Below are 19,367 nucleotides of genomic sequence, written 5' to 3'. Positions count from 1 at the left end.
GGAGTCGTGCACCACTAGGGGTTAGCAGTGTGGTTACGGTTAGCGTTTGTTTAACATAATAAATCAATTGTAGAAATGGGCGGGGTTTGTGACTGGGGTATATAAACTAGTGACGACCTCCCCGGAGGGGGGGGGCTGAGCAGATGCCGCGTTTAAGTACTAGTCGGAACTAGGAAACTCTGAGATGTCGGACTCGCTAACTGGTCGATCGCGTCACGTGTATAACTAGGCTACAACCATTTAGCAAGTCGGACATTTCAGAGTTTCCTAGTTTTGACTAACGCATGAACGTGGCAAGACAGACCTATGCGCGCGGCCTGTTGCTACTCACTACGTAGACACAGAGTTTAAACTCTGTACTGTCTTTGACGTAGGTGTCGTTTGCCTGCTAGTGGCTTTCACTGTAAAAACATGGCGAGGTTTAGCGAGCATGGGATTCGCCTCAGTTCCGTATGTATTTTTCAAATAAGTTATTTATTGTGTGTTGTAAGCTATTTCGTTTGTAATTTGCATTCGTTCTTATATGCTAAATATGTTGTTGACGTTTTGTTTTTATTATAAAGGAAAATAGTAAATATCGAAGTTGTTTTTTTTGCAGATGAGTCCGTCTTTCCTGAATAGTAATTCAACAAGTCATACGTGGCCTTTCAGCGCAGTTGCAGAACTAATAGGTAACCAGTCAACTTTCATTTTGATATTCTGTGTTTTCATTTCCCCTTCCGCTGAAGGCAGGAAAGTTGCAAATGTTTGTGCCTAAAAAATGTACTAGTGGCATGGCTTCCGCATAATAAAATACAATAGACGCCTTGTCTGTGTTGGCCGCTCTTCATCGACAGTCTACCATCCACCTGTTCTTTTCTCATTGCAATATGTGTCACATGTGACAGTATAAGTTATACTTTAGTTATAACATGTTAGTATAATCAAATGAAGTTCCATAATTTACAGAGGAGAAAAGGTTATGCCTACAGTAACTTCATTATGACGTCGTTTGCCAGGCATATTTTTCTCGCGCTACTAAGGTTTTTTTTTTAGGTGGAATTTAGTTCCTCATTCATATCAACGCAGTAACACTACTTGCGATGCGCGTAAAATATGTTTTATATTCATGTTCGTTGTTTATTCTCATCTAAATTCGGTATATATGTTTCAAGTTGTCAGAGTTGAGAAGCCTCCGCTCTGTGCATGCATAGGCCCTGGAAGTAAGGGTGCTGATCGAGAGTCGAGAGTGCTTCAGCACCCCCTGAAAAATGAAAAATCAGAATAAATTTTATTTTATTTTATTATTATTATTTTAATGTAGTGCACTGGGCCTTTAATAGTCCTGTATTAGAGGACAATCTGCAGCTCGGGCAAACCCCCGCAACAAAACAATTGCAGCACCTCCACCCCCAAACTACTTCCCGCAGCCATGTGTGCATGATTATTGGTTGGAATAGACCAGTTGGTTCGTGCCGTGTGCATTGTCTGTTGGTCACCTTCAAATTTGTGAAAGCCTGCGATTTGCATACTTGGAATAACCCCGAGTGTGGTGCACACTGTAGACTTGCATTTGGTTAAGGTACGCATTGCTTGACTTGGGCAGGAACTCACCTTAGCTGAGTACCAGCACCCTAAATGTTCTACTACTTGAGCTCCTGTTCCTCTTACAGAATATTAACTCAAAAGTATTATGGAGCTCCTGCACCTAAATATAAACAGTACCTGCACCCAACATGAGTACCAGCACCTATTTTAGTCCAAGTCAAGCACTGAAGATACATACTGGGTGCGTTCGAGCGAATCACTTTTGTCAAGGTGGTGACCTTACAAAGTGTGCTGCATTATGGGGATAAAAATTGTCCGACTTGCGCCTACGTGACAACTGCATGAACTTTACAAAAACCATGCGATCAAAGGTCATGAAGTTTTGACTCTAGTCCACTGCAAATTTCTGAAGTTGCTATTCACCAACTTCATCCTGCAGCCATCACTGCATTGTGGGAGGCTGTCAACCAATCGTAGGGTGTTTTTGTTTGACCCACGTGAACGTGACCAAAGATGTGACTAAAACAGAAACCAACTTTTCTGCAGTTCATGTACAATTGAATGTGATATTTGAGGCTCTCTTTCACCAATTGATAGTACAATGTACCCACCTATATTGACAACTTGTGACTGTGTGATATGGGGGTTGGAGACATGTTTATTTTTACATTAAAAATACACTTTTATAAACAATGGCAACACTGCCATGTTGCACTGAGCGTTCCTGTAGGAAAACAACATTCATGTCCGGCTTTCGGCTGTCGCAGATGCACCTCCCCCGACTTCACTCCTGGACTCAAACAAGACCATTGTTTTGTAACTTTGTTTAAAGGCCCAATGCAGACATTTTATATCAATTTCAAATCCTTTCTGGGTAACAGTACCTTACTGTAATAGATTTCCATTAAAATGGGCAAAATAGATTTATAGAAAAAAACTACTTTTCAAGCAAGAATTTTGCTAGGACTGTGTGGTAGTGAAAACTGAAAACTAGCTGTTATTGGCAGAGGTTTGGAGCACAATTTGTTATTGGTCTATTAATGAATTTACCGCATGGTGATGTCACCATGGACAGCCTAAACTCCAGCCCATGCAAACCTGCTGATTAGAAGGTCCTGTGTAGATTTTATTTTCAAACGGCAACTATCAGGAAATAACACGGATCAAGTTTTTTAGCACTTTTACAGTGTTAGTTTCCTCAACTGTTGTACAATATGATATAAAACACAGGACATAGTTTAGAAACCCGGAGCAATTTTTCAATTGAGCAGACATTTGGTCTGAAAAAACATCTGTTCAAACCAGTCCCGTTAATCTCACGTGTGCTAGTCTGTCACAAGAGTCCACTTTTACATTATGCAGGATAAGTTGGTCAACTGATTTTAATAATTACAGTACACCCCCTGTCTAGACACGGTTACTGTGAAGCACTGTGTGACTTTTTCAACTTGTTCTACAATAGGTTTTACAACAATTTTTCATGTAAAAAGGGCTTTATAGATTCATTTAATGATTGATTGATTGATTGATTGATTGACTGACTTTGTGCTGTGTAGATAATGCGTCAGACCCGGGCGTGACAGCCAGGCAGATCTGGATAGATGTGGTGGAGGAGCAACAGCAGCTCTGTCTGGCCTTCACTGACAACGGCAGCGGCATGACCCCCAACAAACTGCACAAGATGCTCAGGTGAGAAACACACGCTTACGTACGTTTGGCTACACACACACTGCTGTTTGATCATCCATGTTGCAGCCTCTACACACACACACACTGCTATGTGAAAGGTTATACTGTAATTACCCATACATAAACAACTGAGTTGAGTTACTAACATTTTGTCTTTGTTCCACACCCTTTTTTTTCTCACTCATGCGGACATGCCCACTCTCTCTCTCACGTAAACACATGTAAACACACACACAATCGCTCTCTTTTCTCCCCCTCATTCTCACATACACACAAACACACATCCTACACACAAACTATCTCTCTGCACACAAATACAGACCCACTTCTCTCACTTCCATACCAGTACAGACACATGTCTCCAACTAACGCTGCAATCTCACCCCACTCTTTCTCTGTTCAGTTTTGGTTTCACAGAGAAAGGTTCTGGTAAGGGCAGCCATCAGGCCATCGGTGTCTATGGAAACGGCTTTAAGTCTGGCTCCATGCGTCTGGGTCGTGACGCTCTGATCTTCACTAAGAACGGAGGCTGTCTGACCGTCGGCATGCTGTCTCAGAGCTACCTACAGGCTGTAAAGGCACAGGCTGTCATCGTCCCCATAGTGCCCTTCAACCAACAGACCAATATCCTTACACAGAGAGAGGGGACCCAATGCAGTATCATTGATGCTTTGGAAATGTTTCCTAAATTTTTGTCATGCCAATAAAGCAATTGAATTTGAGAGAGAGGAATACAGACAGAGAGGAATACAGACAGAGAGGAAGACAAGAGTACATGCATGTGTGTGTTCGAAGGATTGATTGAAAAACTGTGTGTGTGTGTGTGTGTGTGCGTCCGTATGCTTGCCTGTACGTGTATCCTGGTTGCTCTCCTTAACCATGTCTTACAGGTGCTGGTAGTGACTGAGGACTCTGAGGCCAGTCTGAATGCCATCCTAACCCACTCTCTGATCCACACCCAGAAGGAGCTGCTGCAGCACTTTGACTCCATCCTCTCCAAGAAGGGCACCAAGATCCTCATCTGGAACATACGCAGGTCAGGAAACACACCCACGTAATCGATGTGAGATGGCTAGCTAGATTGCGGTGCGCGCTATTAGTGTTTCCATCGGTGACGTCTCTCGCTCTGAGACCTCAAAATAGAAGTTTCCTTTGCTCTGCAAGGGCCGCGGCTTTTGTGGAGCGATAGGTAATGGATGCTTTGAGGGTGACTGTTGTCGATGTTTTCAAAGGGTCCCTGATTCGAGCCCAGGTTGGGGCAAGGAGAGGGACGGAAGCAAAACTGTTACACACAAACACATTCTGCTTATTTGTTAGTAATGACACAGTATTGGGTATCATCTCTGAAAGCAGAAAGGATCAGGGGCCCATTAATGATTCATTACAGGTAAGTGGGATATTTTATCATTCTATGAAGAATGAAGCTGACACGAGTAATGAGTTCTACAATATCACGTACAGGAACAAAGATGGTAAGCCGGAGCTGGATTTCGAGACAGATGAGTTTGACATCCGGATGCCAGAGATCCACTCAGAGGAGACCAAGACTAGAGGCAGGAAGAAGAGCTTCCCTGGACCTCAGAGGACTGACCACACCATCCCGGAGATGGACTACTCCCTGAGAGTGAGTGATAAAAAAGATGAGTGATGATGTGTTACAATGAGAGTGAGTGATGAGAGACAGGTCAGGGTGGTTAAGAAAAAGTTCACTGTAAACGTTTCAGTCACCTTGGAACTCTATTCAACAACTTTATTCACCAGAGGATTGTGACCTTGAATGCAGCATAGCCAAACAGAGTGATAAAGGAAGGTGAGAAGGTCTGATGGTTTGAATAGGATTCTGAACAGGAAGTCCCCTCCTCTATAAAGTCTCATTCATTCACATTCTCTCACAGGCCTACCTCAGCATCTTGTACCTGAAGCCTCGGACTCAGATCATCCTGCGACAGAAGAAGGTTCAGACCAAGCTGGTCGCCAAGAGCCTGTCGCAGATTGAGAACGATGTTTATAAACCCCAATTCAATGTATCCTTCTGTAGAACTAGAATCTGTTTGTCCATTCATTTCTATCCAAAAACGATTATTGCGTTTATCAAAAGTATTCTGTAAGTAATAGAACTTAACCTTAACATACCTTAACCTAACTTAACTTACATAGCGACGATGCAAAGTACTGTGGTCACTTGTACAGGCTTCAGTCTCGGCGTATGCCCAGAAAACTTAACCTTAACCATTTCTATCAGAAAGACAGAGTTAAGGTCACCTTTGGGTTCAACCGTAAGAACAAAGACCACTATGGCATCATGATGTACCACAAGAACCGCCTCATCAAGTCCTATGAGAAGGTTGGCTACCAGATCAAGGTACATATTAATTAAAGACTGTAATGTTGAGGTTATCTGTCAACAGCTGGGGCCACAAACAAGATATATGATATGAGACATTGTGTGAGGTTTTGGTGTAATAGTTATACTGTAGACAATAATGTGCTCTCTTCTCTCTCTCTCCTCTCTCCCTTTAAATCACTCTCTCCTCCTCCATCTCTATTCCCTTCTCTCCCTCTAAATCTCCATCTCTCACTCCTTCTATATTTACCTCACTCTCTTCCCACCTCTCCCTCTACTTCTCCTTCACCTCTATATCTCTCGCTTCTTCTTTTTTCCCCCTTCCCTGTTTCAGTCGTCAGGTCAGAGGGCAGGGGTTGGGGTTATTGGAGTCATTGAGTGCAACTTCCTGAAGCCGGCTCACAACAAGCAAGACTTTGAATACACCAAAGAGTACAGGTACAACACACACAAATGAATCAGTATTATCGTGAACCAGATGAGCAGATGATCAGATTGACATGCTATTTATAGTTCTGGATGTGAACCTCCTCTCTGTATTTGTGTGGTTTGAAACAGGCTGACCCTGTCGTCCCTGGGACTGAAGCTCAACGACTACTGGAATGAGATGATGGAGAAAAAGGCGAGAGAACGAGAGTTCCTGGCAGCGGAGAAGAAGAATGAAGAGGAGGAGGTGGAGGAGGAAGAGGAGGAGTGAGTTTTTATGTTTGTTTAGTTTAATTTATTTTGGATGATTGTTGCTACAGACTGTAAAATATTACCATGACATCACAGTGCAAGTACAGGGCTAACGTGGATGGCTTGTGGTTAAGAAACAGGAAATGAAAAGTGTCTGTTTTGTTTAACTTGTGTGCCCACAACAAAATATACCTGGTGTGTGTGTATGTGTGCGTGTGTGTGCGTGTGTTTGTACATGTGTGTAGGAGTCCAGTGTGGCTGCAGTGTGAGGACTGTCTGAGGTGGAGGCGTGTCCCAGAAGGCCACTACAGCTCCACCCCTGAACACTGGAACTGCAGCCAGAACCCCAACACCATGCTCAGGTACCAGAGAGAGACAGAGAGAGAGGGCTCTATTTTAACAAACCTAACCTGGCGTTAGGGCTGGAAAATGTCAGTGCGCTGGTTTTTACATGACGCCTTAGCGCCGCCTTAACGCCAGACAAAAATAGAGCCAAGAGAGAGAGTAAGAGAGAGAGAGAGAGACAGCAAGTGTGCATGCATTAAAGCTTTCAGGAGTGTATTTGCATGTCAGGTGGTCTTTGTTCTCATCAACTGTACTTAATCATCTGACCTGTGGTGTGTATTTCAGGACTTTCTCATCTGACCTGTGGTGTGTATTTCAGGACTTTCTCATCTGACCTGTGGTGTGTATTTCAGGAGTTCCTCATCTGACCTGTGGTGTGTATTTCAGGAGCTGCTCTTTGCCAGAGGAAGCAGAGGAGAGTGAAGAAGAGTTAACGCCAAGCTACCAGAAGAAGAGCTACAAGAAGTAAATATACCACCACCCACCCCTACTCTCACCTCCACCCTACTCTCACTCCCTCTCACCTCCACCCCACTCTCCTTCTCTCCTCCACCCTACTCTCTCTTTCCACCCTACTCTCACTCCCTCTCTCCTCCACCCTACTCTCACCTCCACCCCACTCTCCCTCTCACCTCCACCCCACTCTCCTTCTCTCCTCCACCCTACTCTCACTCCCTCTCACCTCCACCCCACTCTCCTTCTCTCCTCCATCCTACTCTCACCTCCACCCTACTCTCACTCCCTCTCACCTCCACCCCACTCTCACTCCCTCTCTCCTCCACCCTACTCTCACCTCCACCCCACTCTCTCTCCCTCTCTCCTCCACCCTACTTTCTCCTCCACCCTACTCTCACCTCCACCCCACTCTCACTACCTCTCTCCTCCACCCTACTCTCACTCCCTCTCTCCTCCACCCTACTCTCACTACCTCTCTCCTCCACCCTACTCTCACTCCCTCTCTCCGCCACCCTACTCTCACTCCCTCTCTCCTCCACCCTACTCTCACCTCCACCCCACTCTCCCTCTCTCGTCCACCCCACTCTCACTCCCTCTCTCCTCCACCCTACTCCCACCTCCACCCCACTCTCTCCCTCTCTCCTCCACCCTACTCTCACCTCCACCCCTCTCACCTACTCTCACCTCCACCCTACTCTCTCCTCCACCCTACTCTTACTCCCTCTCTCCTCCACCCTACTCTCTCCTCTACCCTACTCTCACCTCCACCCCACTCTCACCTACTCTCACCTCCACCCTACTCTCTCCTCCACCCTACTCTCACTCCCTCTCTCCTCCACCCTACTCTCACTCCCTCTCTCCTCCACCCTACTCTCACTCCCTCTCTCCTCCACCCTACTCTCTCCACCACCCTACTCTCTCCTCCACTCTACTCTCACCTACTCTGCTCTTCATGTACACCAGATGCACAGCAAATTAATATCTGTACTGGCACTTTGTTTGATGTGTGTGTGCATGGCTGTGTGTGGCTAGTGGCTACACATGTGTGCATGCCTGGGTGTGCATGCCTGGGTGTGCGTGTGTGTGCGTGTGTGTGTGTGTATGCAATGCCATGTATTTGCACTCTCTGTGTGCATGTGTCAGTTTGTGGTTTGCCGCCTGTGAGTTTTACGTTGTTATTCTCAGTATAAACCACAGTGTCAGAGCAAACCTGACTTCCTCCTTCAGTTGAATATTTTCTTCATATTTATACTTTAGGCCTACTCTACTATGCTTATCTATACTGTACTGAGCCATGTATCTCGGTTGTTCCATTCACTGCTGTTTCCATCCTGTGTCTAAAAAGGGACCAAGGCCTGGTCAGGAAACGAGGCCGCCCGCGGAAGCACCATGTCCTCCCCCAAGGCCTGTCTGAGCCGGTCCTCCTCCGCCCCCTACCCCCTGATGCCCCCCTGCCTCTGACTGAACCGGTCCTCCTCCGCCCCCTACCCCCTGATGCCCCCCTGCCTCTGACTGAACCGGTCCTCCTCCGCCCCCTACCCCCTGATGCCCCCCTGCCTCTGACTGAACCGGTCCTCCTCCGCCCCCTACCCCCTGATGCCCCCCTGCCTCTGACTGAACCGGTCCTCCTCCGCCCCCTACCCCCTGATGCCCCCCTCCATCTGCTCACAGAGGAGACTGAGAACAGCGAGCTGAATAAGACAGTGGCTCCACTGGTGGCCACTTTAGAGGATGACGAGGACAACATGGCACAGTCCAAGTCTGGGTCAGAGACATGCGCACCCACACGCGCATGCAAACGCTCATACAGGTAACTGCCAAAATAAAGGAAACACCAACATAAAGCGTCTTAATATGGCGTTGGACCTCCACGAGCCAGAACACCTTCAATGCACCTTGGCATAGATTCTACAAGTGTCTGGAACTCTAGTGGAGGGATGCGACACCATTTTTCTACGAGAAATGACCATTAGTTGGTGTTTTGTTGGTGTTGGAAAACGCTGTTTCGGGCACCGCTCCAGAGTCTTCCATAATTTGGGTTGAGATCTGGTGACTGAGACACACACACACACACCCTTTAAACTCTCTATGCTCCTTTGAGACCCCTCTTTCAAAGTCACTGCTATCTCTTCTAGCCATGATAGCCAAAATTATGGGCAACTGGGCATTTTTATACACCCTACACATGATGCTATTGCTTAATTAATTCAGGAACCACACCTGTGTGGAAGTATCTGCGTTCAATATATTTTGTATCCCTCGTTTACTCAAGTGTTTCCTTTATTTTGGCAGTTACCTGTACATATACACTCACGCTTACTCGAACACACACACACGCACACACAAATGCACATATAGATAGATATACACACAAACACACACTCAGTCTCTCTCTCTGTCTCAGCAGAAACAAGCGGAAGTCAATATGGCCGCCCAGGGACATGGAAAAGAGACCACAACCATGGGCGGGGCCACACCCGTTCGCTGACGAGATCCAAGATGTGCAACAACCTGGGAAAGCTGGCAACGAACCACAGACACTGACTGGGCAGACAGAGAAGACCAAGGGGGAAAAGGCACCACTCGGGGTCACCAGAGGAGGCCTTTCCCAGCCCAGCTCCAGCCTTGCCTGGCCTCCCTCCCTCACTTCAGCCCAGACGGTGGTGGTGTCCCCCCTGAGTCGTCCGGAGGGCCCCTGGCCCCGGGCTCTGACCCTGGAGGGGGCAGGTTCAGAAAGGGGAGCCCTGGTCCAGAGACTGGCTGGACTGGAGAAGGAGGCTCAGAGGCTGAGGAGGATACTGGGTTCCAACGCACCCCCAGCAACACAGGACACTGTGGTGATGACAGAGGCTGCCTCTGGGGATAAGGAATCTGGCGGGGCGGGGGTGGAGACAACGGTGGCCATGGTAACCAAACAGGACCAAAAGGAGGTAAGTAGGGTTAACTGTGAATTTAGTAAAGGTCTGAATGTTTTTCAAGATTTGTGAAATCAAAAGACCTACTATCCCCATTAGGATACATGAAGAACATTATAAAATGGTTAGTTCCAAGCCTTGTTATTAGTTAAAACTGGTATTCTAGCTGTCAATTCTTCTGAATTTAAACTTTTATAGAGAAATGTATCCCATTACCTCTTTTCTCACTACAGTGTGAGAGCTCAGCGTCCCCTGGCATACCAGTGGTTCCAGGGCTGACTGTGGAGGGCGTCCAGCCCCAGAGAGAGCAGCCTGAGCTGGGCAGGCTGAGGAGGGAGAAGGCTGACCCCCAGAGCAGGCTGAGACAGACTGACAGCCCAGTGACCAGGGACCAGAGCTCCCGGTATGTTTACCCACACAGAGACAGAAACATACCCACAGACAGAAATACACACAAACCCTATAATCCATCGGTTCTTTAGATTTGCATTCTCTCTATAACTTTCTGCTCTCTGTATTTCCCAGCATTGTGCAGGAGAACCTCCACAAAATCAGAGGGAACGTGGTGGCTCTTCTGTCAGCCATCCTGCCCCACCTGGACCTGCAGGGCATCAGCCTGGATACGCCAGACGTAGACAGCATCCTGCAGCAGATCATAGACGCCAACTCACTGTCTCCACTCTAGAACCCACTCTCAGTGCTCTAGAACCCACTCTCACCGCTCTAGAACCCACTCTCACCGCTCTAGAACTCACTCTCACCACTAGTACTTATGCTCACCACTCTACTGTAGGTAACATATTGTTTATTTTTTCATACCAACCTGGAACCCCTATGGCTCTGGTTCAATGTCCACAACACATTATCCACACACGGACTCACATTGTAATGGCTGACCATCTTAATAGCCCGACTGACTGTCACACTGTAAATACTTTATCCCCAATTGACCCTGCCTAAGTTCAGATGCGTTATACTGTACTCGTTGAGTGTGAGATGTTGTTGAAAAGTTGTAATACTGTACTCAGATCAGCTTGCTATGCTGTATGTTTTACCTTCACCATATTTAAAGGATCCACAAGTAACCAGCAGTCTCTGCTTCATTTATTATCATGTGTTATTACTTGTCAATCAGAGACCCTGGCTTGTGTGAGAGAAGCTGAGAAGCCTATTACTGTTTGCTTTTCATCATTGCTACTGTTTTTAATACGTTTGTTAATTATTTTGTCATTTTAATATATGAAAATGTTCCTTGAAAAATTCTAAATAGTGTAAGGGCTGGACTTAAACAACCCTGTCATTACAATGTTTTATAGTTTTACCGTTTGTTTGCTTGCATATCTTTTTAAAGAAAATCAACCAGGTATCATGATTTTGTGATCTTTTGTCTGACTTGAGAACATTTATGTTCTAAACACCCTACCCCTCGTCTTGTCTGAAGCATGTTGTTATGTGTGTTTGAGTTCAACCAATGAGAAATAGCTAACAAAAGTTTATAAAATTCAGCAGTAGACAATTTTGACCACAGTGAGGCAGAGTGGCCATCATCATTTTCCTATATTTTACTGTGAGCAGCTCTGCTGAAACAGACACGTCTAACTTCACTATTTCCAACTCACTCCAAGCCCTACACACACTCACTCCCCCTCTCTCACATTCATACACACTCTGTGTCTTTCTCTCTCCCCCTGTGACTATCTCTAGTTTTGAACTTTCCCTTTAAATATCCTCCCTAACGGGAAATAACGGTAGTAAGCTGCTTGCTACTGTCTGGTCAGGCTATCCGATTTCTCTACCATCAGTGAATTTACGTGCAGTCGGACAGGTGCTCGTGCTTTGCGATGAGAACGCTGTTGATATCACTCCTCTGGGTCCTCGGCGGGGTGGATGAGACCGTGGCAGTACCTGCCGTAGGTCTACCTGCCACGAGAGAGTTCTACATCGCCGCGGTTGAGATTGGTTGGGACTATCTCTACTGGGGCAGCGCTGACACGTCGGAACAAAGGTGAAGTTCTATCAAGTCATTACCTAATATCTATCCCTTATTTGGGTTTTTTGCTTTGAAGACTAGGTTTTTTAAGTCTGTCGGGTTAAACGTCAATATTGTAGTAGACTTTTCTATTCAATTAAAAGTTGAAGATGTATATAACCTTGTAGGACATTTTATTTGTTTTCATGTTTAAATCATTGCATTATTTAAAAAAAATATATGTAAATATCCATGTTGATTATGAACTTCTAGGAGGAGGACCAATGATCCCCCTCAGAAATACATAAAAGCTGTTTATAGAGAATACACTGATTCCACATATTCAGTCCCCAAGCCTACATCAACATGGGCAGGTAGGTGTACTCATTTTATGTATTAATTATGAATTACTTTAATTAGGTATATCTTTGAAATAAAATGTATGCTACCACACACAGTGTTGTAAAGTACTTAAGTAAAACTACTTTAGAGTACTACTTAGTTTATTGGGGTATCTGTACTTTACTATTTATATTTTTGCCAACATTTACTTTTACTTCACTACATTCTTAAAGAAAATTATGTAGTTTTTACTCCATACATTTTCCCTGACAGCAAAAAGTATTCGTTACATTTTGACGGGAAAATGGTCCAATTCACACACTTATCAAGAGAACATCCCTGGTCATCTCTACTGCCTCTGATCTGGCGGACGAAACACAAATGCTTTGTTTGTAAATTATGTCTGAGTGTTGGAGTGTGCCCCTGGCTATCCGTCAATAAAAATAACAAAAATTAAATGGTGCCGTCTGGTTTGCTTAATAAACGGAATTTGAAATGGTTTATACTTTTACTTTTGATACTTAAGTATATTTTATCATTTCCATTTACTTTTGATACTTATATTTAAAACCAAATACTTTTAGACTTTTACTCAAGTAATATTTTACTTTTACTTGAGTAAATTTCAATTAAGGTATCTTTACTTTTACTCAAGTATGACAAGTGAGTACTTTTTCCACCACTGACCACACACACACAGAGAAACAGAATGCGTTGTGTTGCAGGTATCCAGGGTCCGGTGATCCATGCCCAGGCCAGTGACAGGGTGGTGGTGCACTTTAAGAACCTGGCATCCCAGCCCTACAGTATCAGCCCTGTGGGAGTCAGCTACTGGAAACAGTCTGAGGGTAATGTCTATATGTCTACCTACTAACTTACTACTGGAAACAGTCTGAGGGTAATGTCTATATGTCTACCTACTAGCTTACTACTGGAAACAGTCTGAGGGTAATGTCTATATGTCTACCTACTAGCTTACTACTGGAAACAGTCTGAGGGTAATGTCTATATGTCTACCTACTAACTTCCTACTGGAAACAGTCTGAGGGTAATGTCTATATGTCTACCTACTAGCTTACTACTGGAAACAGTCTGAGGGTAATGTCTATATGTCTACCTACTAACTTACTACTGGAAACAGTCTGAGGGTAATGTCTATATGTCTACCTACTAGCTTACTACTGGAAACAGTCTGAGGGTAATGTCTATATGTCTACCTACTAACTTACTACTGGAAACAGTCTGAGGGTAATGTCTATATGTCTACCTACTAGCTTACTACTGGAAACAGTCTGAGGGTAATGTCTATATGTCTACCTACTAACTTACTACTGGAAACAGTCTGAGGGTAATGTCTATATGTCTACCTACTAGCTTACTACTGGAAACAGTCTGAGGGTAATGTCTATATGTCTACCTACTAACTTCCTACTGGAAACAGTCTGAGGGTAATGTCTATATGTCTACCTACTAGCTTACTACTGGAAACAGTCTGAGGGTAATGTCTATATGTCTACCTACTAGCTTACTACTGGAAACAGTCTGAGGGTAATGTCTATATGTCTACCTACTAACTTACTACTGGAAACAGTCTGAGGGTAATGTCTATATGTCTACCTACTAGCTTACTACTGGAAACAGTCTGAGGGTAATGTCTATATGTCTACCTACTAACTTACTACTGGAAACAGTCTGAGGGTAATGTCTATATGTCTACCTACTAACTTACTACTGGAAACAGTCTGAGGGTAATGTCTATATGTCTACCTACTAGCTTACTACTGGAAACAGTCTGAGGGTAATGTCTATATGTCTACCTACTAACTTCCTACTGGAAACAGTCTGAGGGTAATGTCTTTATGTCTACCTTCTAACGTACTACTGGAAACAGTCTGAGGGTAATGTCTTTATGTCTACCTACTAACTTACCGTAAATACTAAATCTGTGTGTCTACCTACTAACTTACCGTAAATACTAAATCTGCGTGTCTACCTACTATCTTACCGTAAATACTAAATCTGCGTGTCTACCTACTAATTTACCGTAAATACTAAATCTGTGTGTCTACCTACTAACTTACCGTAAATACTAAATCTGCATGTCTACCTACTAACTTACCGTAAATACTAAATATGTGTGTCTACCTACTAACTTACCGTAAATTGTAAGCCACTGTCACATCCTACAACTAGTGTTATAAAGTATACTGAACCCAATAAAGGGCTTCCCCACTGTTGTACACTTGAATTAAGTGTGTGTGTGTGTGTGTGTGTGTGTGTGTGTGTGTGTGTGTGTGTGTGTGTGTGTGTGTGTGTGTGTGTGTGTGTGTGTGTGTGTGTGTGTGTGTGTGTGTGTGTGTGTGTGCGTGCGTGCGTGCGTGCGTGCGTGCGTGCGTGCGTGCGTGCGTGCGTGCGTGCGTGCGTGCGTGCGTGCGTGCGTGCGTGCGTGCGTGCGTGCGTGCGTGCGTGCGTGCGTGCGTGCGTGTGCGCTCCGAATACAACAGGCTTACTTACAAGCCCTTAACCAACAATGCAGTTTTAAGAAAATACAACAAAAAGTAAGAGAAAAAAGTAACAAATAATTAAAGAGCAGCAGGAAAATAACAATAGTGGGGCTATATACAGGGGGTACCGGTACAGAGTCAATGTGCGGGGGCACCGGTGTCGAGGTAATTGAGGTAATATGTACATGTAGGTGGAGTTATTAAAGTGACTATGCATAGGGCAATACCAATAGTCTGAGTAGCCATTTGATTAGCTGTTCAGGCTTGGGGGTAGAAGCTGTTTAAAAGCATCTTGGACCAAGACTTGGCGCTCCGGCACCGCTTGCTGTGAGGTAACAGAGAGAACAGTCTATGACTAGGGTGGCTGGACTCTTAAACCATTTTTAGGGCCTTCCTCTGACACCGTCTGGTATAGAGGTCCTGGATGGCAGGAAGCTTGGCCTCAGTGATGTACTGGGTCGTACGCTCTACCCTCTGTAGTGCCTTGCGGTCGGAGGCCAAGCAGTTGCCATAGCAGGCAGTGATGCAACCCATCAGGATGTTCTCGATGGTGCAGCTGTAGAACCTTTTGAGGATCTGAGGACCTATGCCAAATTTTTTCAGTCACCTGAGGGGGAATAGGTTTTGTCGTGCCCTCTTGACGATTGTCTTGGTGTGTTTGGACCATGATTAGTTTGTTGGTGATGTGGACGTCTAGGAACTTGAAGCTCTCAACCTGCTCCACTACAGCCCATCGATGAGAATGGGGGCGTGCTCGGTCCTCCTTTTCCTGTAGTCCACAATCATCTCCTTGTCTTGATCACTTTGAGGGAGAGGTTGTTGTCCTTGCACCACACGGCCAGGTCTTTGACCTCCTCCATATAGGCTGTCTCCTCGTTGTCAGTGATCAGGCTTACCACTGTTGTGTCATCGGCAAACTTAATGATGGTGTTGGAGTCGTGCCTGGCCGTGTAGTCATGAGTGAACAGGGAGTACAGGAGGGGATGAGCACGCACCCCTGAGAGGCCCCCGTGTTGAGGATCAGCGTGGCGGATGTGTTGTTACCTACCCTTACCACCTGGGGCATCCCGTCAGGAAGTCCAGGATCCAGTTGCAGAGGGAGGTGTTTAGTCCCAGGGTCCTTAGCTTATTGATGAGCTTTGAGGGCACTATGGTGTTCAACACTGAGCTGTAGTCAATGAATAGCATTCTCACATAGGTGTTCCTTTTGTCCAGGTGTGAAAGAGCAGTGTGGAGTGCAATAGAGATTGCATCATCTGTGCATCTGTTGGGGCGGTATGCAAATTGGAGTGGGTCAAGGGTTTCTGGGATAATGATGTTGATGTGAGCCATGACCAGCCTTTCAAAGCACTTCATGGCTACAGACGTGAGTGCTACTGGTCGGTAGTCATTTAGGCAGGTTACCTTTGTGTTCTTGGGCACAGGGACTATGGTGGTCTGCTTAAAACATGTTGGTATTACAGACTCGGTCAGGAGAAGGTTGAAAATGTCAGTGAAGACACTCTCCAGTTGGTCAGTGCATACTCCAAGTACACGTCCTGGTAATCCGTCTGGCCCTGCGGCCTTGTGAATGTTGACCTGTTTAAAGGTCTTACTCACATCGGCTGAGGAGAGCGTGATTACAGAGTCGCCCGGAACAGCTGACGCTCTCATGCATATTTTAGTGTTACTTGCCTCGAAGCGAGCATAGAAGTTATTTAGCTTGTCTGGTAGGCTCGTGTCTCTGGGCAGCTCTCGGCTGTGCATCCCTTTGTAGTCTGTAATAGTTTGCAAGCCCTGCCACATCTGACGAGCGTTGGAGCCGGTGTAGTACGATTCAATCCTAGTCCTGTATTGACGCTTTGCCTGTTTGATGGTTCGTCGGAGGGAATAGCGGGATTTCTTATAAGCTTCCGGGTTAGAGTCCCGCTCCTTGAAAAATGATTTGTTCAATTTGAGATGAGTAATCGCTGTTCTGATGTCCAGAAGCTCTTTTCGGTCATAAGAGACGGTAGCAGCAACATTATGTACAAAATAAGTTACAAACAACGCAAAAAAACAAACAAAACAGCACGGTTGGTTAAGAGCCAATAAAACAGCAACCATCCTCTCCGGCGCCAAATGTATCAAATGTGTGTGTTCCCGCAAGCATGTATCTGCTATGTCAGTCTCTGTGTGTACACACGTATATTCCTAGCAATATATCTCTTTCTCTCTAGGGGCCGGATATGATGACGCCACGTCTAGCCAGGAGAAGGAGGATGATGCGGTTGCTCCAGGAGGATACTACAAGTACGTCTGGGACATCAACCCTAAAGACGGTCCGACCGTGGGAGACCCAGAATGCCTCACCTACTCCTACTCCTCCCAGGTGGACACTGTACAGGACTTCAACTCTGGGCTCATCGGGGCTCTGCTCATCTGCAAATCAAGTTAGAGACACAACTTTATTCCTGCTATGTTACTCTCTCACACCTTACGGCCAGATACACCACAACTTTATTCCTGTTATGTTACTCCCACATACCTTATGGCCAGATACACCACAACTTTATTCCTGCTATGTTACTCCCACACACCTTACGGCCTGATACACCACAACTTTATTCCTGCTATGTTACTCCCACACACCTTACGGCCTGATACACCACAACTTTATTCCTGCTATGTTACTCCCACATACCTTATGGCCAGATACACCACAACTTTATTCCTGCTATGTTACTCCCACATACCTTACGGCCTGATACACCACAACTTTATTCCTGCTATGTTACTCCCACATACCTTATGGCCAGATACACCACAACTTTATTCCTGCTATGTTACTCCCACACACCTTACGGTCAGATACACCACAACTTTATTCCTGCTATGTTACTCCCACACACCTTACGGCCTGATACACCACAACTTTATTCCTGCTATGTTACTCTCACATACCTTATAGCCAGATACACCACAACTTTATTCCTGCTATGTTACTCCCACATACCTTATAGCCAGATACACCACAACTTTATTCCTGCTATGTTACTCCCTCACACCTTACGGCCTGATACACCACAACTTTATTCCTGCTATGTTACTCCCACATACCTTATGGCCAGATACACCACAACTTTATTCCTGCTATGTTACTCCCACATACCTTATAGCCAGATACACCACAACTTTATTCCTGCTATGTTACTCCCTCACACCTTACGGCCTGATACACCACAACTTTATTCCTGCTATGTTACTCCCACATACCTTATGGCCAGATACACCACAACTTTATTCCTGCTATGTTACTCCCACATACCTTATGGCCTGATACACCACAACTTTATTCCTGCTATGTTACTCTCACATACCTTATAGCCAGATACACCACAACTTTATTTCTGCTATGTTACTCCCACATACCTTATGGCCTGATACACCACAACTTTATTCCTGCTATGTTACTCTCACATACCTTATAGCCAGATACACCACAACTTTATTTCTGCTATGTTACTCCCACACACCTTACGGCCAGATACACCACAACTTTATTCCTGCTATGTTACTCTCACATACCTTATGGCCTGATACACCACAACTTTATTCCTGCTATGTTACTCTCACATACCTTATAGCCAGATACACCACAACTTTATTCCTGCTATGTTACTCCCACATACCTTATGGCCTGATACACCACAACTTTATTCCTGCTATGTTACTCTCACATACCTTATAGCCAGATACACCACAACTTTATTCCTGCTATGTTACTCTCACATACCTTATAGCCAGATACACCACAACTTTATTCCTGCTATGTTACTCCCACATACCTTACGGCCTGATACACCACAACTTTATTCCTGCTATGTTACTCCCACATACCTTACAATCAGATACTCCACAACTTTATTCCTGCTATGTTACTCCCACATACCTTACGGTCAGATACACCACAACTTTATTCCTGCTATGTTACTCCCTCACGGTCAGATACACCTCAACTTTATTCCTGCTATGTTACTCCCACATACTTTATGGCCAGATACACCACAACTTTATTCCTGCTATGTTACTCCCACATACCTTACGGCCTGATACACCACAACTTTATTCCTTTTATGTTACTCTCACATACCTTACGGCCAGATACACCACAACTTTATTCCTGCTATGTTACTCCCACACACCTTATGGCCAGATACACCACAACTTTATTCCTGCTATGTTACTCCCTCACACCTTACGGCCTGATACACCACAACTTTATTCCTGCTATGTTACTCCCACATACCTTATGGCCAGATACACCACAACTTTATTCCTGCTATGTTACTCCCACATACCTTATGGCCAGATACACCACAACTTTATTCCTGCTATGTTACTCCCTCACACCTTCCACAACTTTCTCTCTACATACCACACTCCCCTTACAGTACAGTCAGACCCACTGTGACACATATTTGCCTGGTAAAGGAGGAAACGAATGTGGCTGCTGGACTCATAGCTGACTGGGACTTATTATGTGCTCTGCTCTCAGTCATACAGTGATCATATCCTACCTAATGGAAAGGCTATGTGAACAGAAGGAGGTCTGAATCACATAAACGCCGTACTAAGTA

General features: G+C 45.1%; 2 protein-coding genes across 5 annotated transcripts in view; both read left to right on the top strand.

Moving 5' to 3' along the window:
- Positions 1–275: 275 nt before the first annotated feature.
- LOC139581622 (MORC family CW-type zinc finger protein 3-like) lies at positions 276–11,318 on the top strand. Of its 4 annotated transcripts, none has more exons than XM_071411580.1 (16): positions 276–450; positions 599–671; positions 3,084–3,216; positions 3,620–3,841; positions 4,106–4,252; positions 4,678–4,840; positions 5,112–5,240; positions 5,459–5,578; positions 5,895–5,998; positions 6,119–6,253; positions 6,484–6,600; positions 6,971–7,048; positions 8,385–8,804; positions 9,447–9,969; positions 10,188–10,357; positions 10,480–11,318. In XM_071411580.1, exons 1-16 carry the CDS (start codon positions 412–414, stop codon positions 10,637–10,639), a joined length of 2,733 nt encoding a protein of 910 aa, XP_071267681.1. In that variant the 5' UTR covers positions 276–411; the 3' UTR covers positions 10,640–11,318. The 4 variants fall into 4 exon arrangements, with proteins under 4 accessions (XP_071267681.1, XP_071267680.1, XP_071267678.1 ...); XM_071411579.1 differs by having other exon boundaries at positions 9,444–9,969; XM_071411577.1 differs by having other exon boundaries at positions 8,385–8,849.
- A 222-nt stretch (positions 11,319–11,540) lies between these two features.
- The window catches only part of LOC139581621 (coagulation factor VIII-like), a 33,305-nt gene continuing 25,478 nt past the window's right edge, over positions 11,541–19,367 (top strand). The window contains exons 1-4 of the mRNA XM_071411575.1: positions 11,541–11,959; positions 12,197–12,297; positions 12,991–13,113; positions 16,968–17,180. Coding sequence (XP_071267676.1) covers positions 11,796–11,959; positions 12,197–12,297; positions 12,991–13,113; positions 16,968–17,180 — 601 coding nt within the window. The 5' untranslated portion in view covers positions 11,541–11,795. The remainder of the gene's footprint in view (positions 11,960–12,196; positions 12,298–12,990; positions 13,114–16,967; positions 17,181–19,367) is intronic.

This window comes from Salvelinus alpinus, chromosome 7, assembly GCF_045679555.1.
Source record: "Salvelinus alpinus chromosome 7, SLU_Salpinus.1, whole genome shotgun sequence".
NCBI lineage: Eukaryota > Metazoa > Chordata > Actinopteri > Salmoniformes > Salmonidae > Salvelinus > Salvelinus alpinus.
The sequence above is the reverse complement of the archived record's forward strand: the minus strand, read 5'-3'. Positions and strand labels throughout refer to the sequence as shown.

Coding starts and splice junctions, on each gene's coding strand:
- LOC139581622 (XM_071411576.1), top strand. CDS start 412: ATGGCGAGGTTTAGCGAGCATGGGATTCGCCTCAGTTCC. Junction 451..598: donor ATGGGATTCGCCTCAGTTCC/GTATGTATTTTT, acceptor TTTTTTTTGCAG/ATGAGTCCGTCTTTCCTGAA. Junction 3,842..4,105: donor CCCTTCAACCAACAGACCAA/TATCCTTACACA, acceptor CCATGTCTTACA/GGTGCTGGTAGTGACTGAGG.